Here is a 4662-nt window from a genome sequence, read left to right as displayed (position 1 = left end):
CCACATGTCCAGAGCCTGAACCCACATGTCCAGAGCCTGAACCCGCAAGTCCAGTGTTTGAACCCACATGTCCAGAGCCTGAACCCACATGTCCAGAGCCTGAACCCGCAAGTCCAGAGCCTGAACCCACATGTCCAGTGTTTGAAACCACATGTCCAGAGCCTGAACCCACATGTCCAGAGCCTGAACCCGCAAGTCCAGAGCCTGAACCCGCAAGTCCAGTCTTTGAACCCACATGTCCAGTGTCTGAACCCGCAAGTCCAGAGCCTGAACCCACATGTCCAGTGTTTGAACCCACATGTCCAGAGCCTGAACCCACATGTCCAGAGCCTGAACCCGCAAGTCCAGTGTTTGAACCCATATGTCCAGAGCCTGAACCTGCAAGTCCAGAGCCTGAACCCGCAAGTCCAGAGCCTGAACCCACATGTCCAGTGTCTGAACCCGCAAGTCCAGAGCCTGAACCCACATGTCCAGAGCCTGAACCCGTAAGTCCAGTGTTTGAACCCACATGTCCAGAGCCTGAACCTGCAAGTCCAGAGCCTGAACCCGCAAGTCCAGAGCCTGAACCCACATGTCCAGAGTAGTAGTATAGTAGTCCTACGTCCTGATTGGACGTAGTTCTCAACTTATGATAATGTGACTGTTTCTGAATGAGGGTGGTGCAGCTGAAACAAACAGGTGAGTTTTTCATTATTAGCTGCTGACAGTCTGAACGTGTTCTGACAGCATTAATAAAATACGAAATGAGCAAGTTTTTATTAATGTAACATAGACGTCTAAAACTTTAACCTATAGATACATTTTCCACTGCAAAAAATAATGAATAGTCTAACCTGCTGGGTGTGACTGTGACTTTCACAGGTTCACGAGTGTCTGATATTTGATCTGTACCTATTTTCATAATCAGACAGCCGATATCCTCCGGCATTTAGTCCCGTCGGGTTACAGCTTATAAATACAGCCTTCCTATTTAAAATGAATGTAACGGGCTGCAGCTCTTTAACATTTATTAAGGAAAGTCCAGTCTGGTAAATGATGAATGAGCAACGCTGTGTAGCAGCCTAATAATGTTCACGCATTGATGCTTCCTCTACTCCTGCGTTTTAGAGCAGCGTTCATATTTCTAGCTCCACCCGATTAACATGGAGGCTCTGCCTTTATTTACCTGTTGCCATGGTGAATCGTAGGATCGGAGCTCCATCGATGAGGCTTTTTTTCATCCCCACGCCTCCATCAGGCTCAACGTACTCAGAGCTGACTCAACTGATTCTGATCAGCTGTTCGTTTCCCACCTCAGCTCAGAGCTCAGGGAGAAGCTCCGAGTTTGTTACGTCCCCTTTCTGAAACGGGCCCAGGTGTGCTTGATGCTGTCACTGAGCTCTGTTGGCTGCAGCTCAGTGTAGGAAACAAAAACCGAGCTAGCTGTTGCTGTTTGACTTCATTATTTGTCATCGCTGTTGGTGGACTGTGTTAAATCTGTTCTCTCTAAACATCTAAATAAAGAAATCTGAAATGCTAGCTAACCCTGTACAACCCTTTCTTGTTTCCTCTCGAGGTGTAGTCCAGGTAGGCCACCTCCAGAAGACGTGTCCCCAGGAGAAGACAGGCCGGACTCTCACCTGATCCTACAGATCTTAGTGGATCAGTAGTTTTTAGAAGGCCACAACTATTTTTCACATCGTGTTCTTAATTGCGTACATAGCCTGTTTCTCCAGCTGTTCATCAGGATTGTGGATGTTTGCATTTAAATGTTCAAAGATTTTGTGGTCTCGGGTCCTTTGGGCTCTGGGGGGCTCTGGGGGGCCCCGGCTGCTGGGTGCCAGCTTGTAGTGGCTTTACTCTCTATGCATTTCTGAGCTGTGTTGTTTCTTTTCATTGACTGTCTCAGGTTACATTCTCCATTTCTACAGTGTTGCATTGTGGGACAACAGAGTCACCACCCAGTGTTCAGAGACTTTAAATATTAACACACAGCTTAGAGTTTATTTGCCAGGAGGAGGATAAGAAGGAGAAAGTGACCACAAAGCTTTTTATAGGCCAGCAGTTAGTATCTGCACTAAATCTGAACTGATGAATTAGGTTTTATAGTAATAATCGTGGGGTTAAACCCCAACCTGTGTGAGTCAGCGTGGATGTAACAGGTGTTACTATTGATCTGATCAGAAGCAGAACTGTGTGTTCTGGTTTTTACAGATTAAAACACAAACAGGATGAGAGCAGGAAGGATGTGAAGAAACCGTCTGACTGTTCTCTTCAACTTCCTCCTGTTTTTCACGCTCTGCACACACTCTAATGTTTCATGTCATGTAACAGGTGAACACAAACTCTGCACACGCTCTAATGTTTCATGGTGAACACGCTCACAGAGACGCTTCACGTTTATTTACACAGCAAAAATCACAAAGAAAACTATGTACACATCAGAACACCTGCAGAGGTCAAGTTAGCCTCTGTTAGCATGTGTTCAGTATCAGAGGCGCTTCCTTCTTGTGTAATGAATGTTAACAAGCAGCAGACATAAAATATTCACAGTAATGTCACAGCAGACGTTCTGACTCGCCGTCACTTCCTCCTGTGATGCGTTTCCTGTTCAAACAGGATGATGCAACACAGTGAGCAGCCGAGAAGTCACACAACTAAATTGTCTAGAATAAAAGCAGCAAAAAACCACAAAGTTCTTCAGTAAAAGAGCTTCACATTCAGTACACAGGCAAGTCCGGACTAAGTTCTGGAAAAGTCCTGGAAGGTTCCTGAGAAGGTCCTGGACAAAAGTCTTAAGATGCCGACAGTTCAGCCGTTTCATTGTTTTTAATTTGCTGAAGAGAAACTGATTCACCGACGCAAGGAATCCCCCAAAAACCACAAACAGTCCGAGTCAGTTTGTTTCCAGATCCTTCGTTTGTCCTTTAATTTGAAAAGCTAAACCCCTTAAAACATCTTAATTTGAAAAGCCTTTAATGAGTTAAGGGCTTCATGAAGGAGGGATGAAGAAGAGATGAAGGAGGGATGAAGAAGAGATGAAGGAGGGATGAAGGAGAGATGAAGCCGTCTGTCGACCTCACAGTTTAACCATGGCTGCAGCAGACAGGAAGTGGTCTACAGCGACAGCGCCTGCGAGGTGTCGCTGTCTGACATCACCGAGGCCCGGGTGGAGTTCAGCGGACTCCTGCAAGACTTGCTCAGATGACTCTTTTTGGCCGATGGCTGGCGGCAGCTGCAGCGCAGCAGTAGCTCCTTCATGTCTTTGCGGAATCGCACGCCGATGAAGACGTAGAGGAAGGGGTTGAGGCAGGCGTGCATGTAGGCCAGACTCTTCAGCACCTGCCCCGCCTTGTCGAAGCGCTTCATCTCCACGCAATCCGTCATGGTCATGTTGGAGGCCTGCGCCGCCTCCATCACCAGCACGCAGTTGTAGGGCAGCTGGGACACGACGAACGCCACCACCACGGCCAGGATGACGCGCATGGCCTTGTGCTTCTGGAAGTTTTTGGTCTTGAGCAGCTTGGCGACGATGACGCTGTAGCAGAATGCCATGACGATCAAAGGCAGGAAGAAGCCCATGCTCACCTGCAGAGACAGCACCAGGATCTTGGTGCGGTTGCCCACGTGTGATGGGAACACCATCCTGCAGTACTGCTGTGAGTCCGCCGTGGCGGTGGTGGCGAACACCAGCTCGGGTGTGGCGAGCACCAGGGCCAGCAGCCACACTCCTGCACACACCAGCCGGCTGCAGCGGCGGCGCTCCTCCTGCGAGTTCTGTGCCTTGGTGGCCTGCACGATGACCACGTAGCGGTCGATGCTGATGCAGGTGAGCAGCAGCATGCTGCTGAACAGATTCACCTTGTAGACGGCAGAGTTCACTTTGCAGAGGGCGGAGCCAAAGCTCCAGCCATGCAACGCCTCCTCCGCCCACAGTGGCAGCGTGACGAGGAACAGCAGGTCGGCCACCGCCAGGTTCAGCAGGTAAATGTCCGTCATGGTCTTCAGCCGCCGCCGGAAGTTCAGGTAGATCCACACCACGGCCAGGTTCCCAGCTCCGCCCACAATGACGATGATCCAGAAGAGCGGCGGCTCGGAGAGTCTCCTGAACTCCCGCACCGACGCCCGGTCACACAGCAGGTCCTCGTATTCGTAGTCATCGTCAGTGGTGGGTGAAGGGCTGATGGAGGACGGGTCCTAAAAGACAAAGACGACACACCTGAATACACCTGGACACACCTGGACACACATGGACACAACTAAACCAAACTAAACACACCTGGACACAACTGAACCAAACTAAACACACCTGGACACGCCTGGACAAAACTGAACCAAACTAAACACACCTGGACACAATTGAACCAAACTGAACGCACCTGGAAACACCTGGACAAAACTGAACCAAACTACACGCACCTGGACACACAACTGAACCAAACTGAACACACCTGGCCACAACTGACCCAAACTGAACACACCTGAACAAACCTGGACACACAACTGAACCAAACTGAACACACCTGAACAAACATGGACACAACTGAACACACCTGAACAAACATGGACACAACTGAACACACCTGTCCACAACTGACCCAAACTGAACACACCTGGCCACAGCTGAACCAAACTGAACACACCTGGCCACAGCTGAACCAAACTGAACACACCTGGACACAC

At 49.5% G+C, this 4662-nt stretch overlaps 1 protein-coding gene across 1 annotated transcript; it reads right to left on the bottom strand.

The window, feature by feature from the left end:
• Positions 1-2338: 2338 nt before the first annotated feature.
• On the bottom strand, positions 2339-4514 carry LOC123972564 (C-C chemokine receptor type 9-like). Its single transcript, XM_046052092.1, has 2 exons — positions 4503-4514; positions 2339-4176 (listed from the first exon to the last, which is right to left on the bottom strand). Exons 1-2 carry the CDS (start codon positions 4512-4514, stop codon positions 3097-3099), a joined length of 1092 nt encoding a protein of 363 aa, XP_045908048.1. The 3' UTR covers positions 2339-3096.
• Between the last annotated feature and the right edge of the window lie 148 nt (positions 4515-4662).

Source organism: Micropterus dolomieu, linkage group LG06 (assembly GCF_021292245.1).
Source record: "Micropterus dolomieu isolate WLL.071019.BEF.003 ecotype Adirondacks linkage group LG06, ASM2129224v1, whole genome shotgun sequence".
Lineage (NCBI taxonomy): Eukaryota > Metazoa > Chordata > Actinopteri > Centrarchiformes > Centrarchidae > Micropterus > Micropterus dolomieu.
Note: the sequence above shows the minus strand (reverse complement) of the source record. Positions and strands in the feature narration are given on the sequence as shown.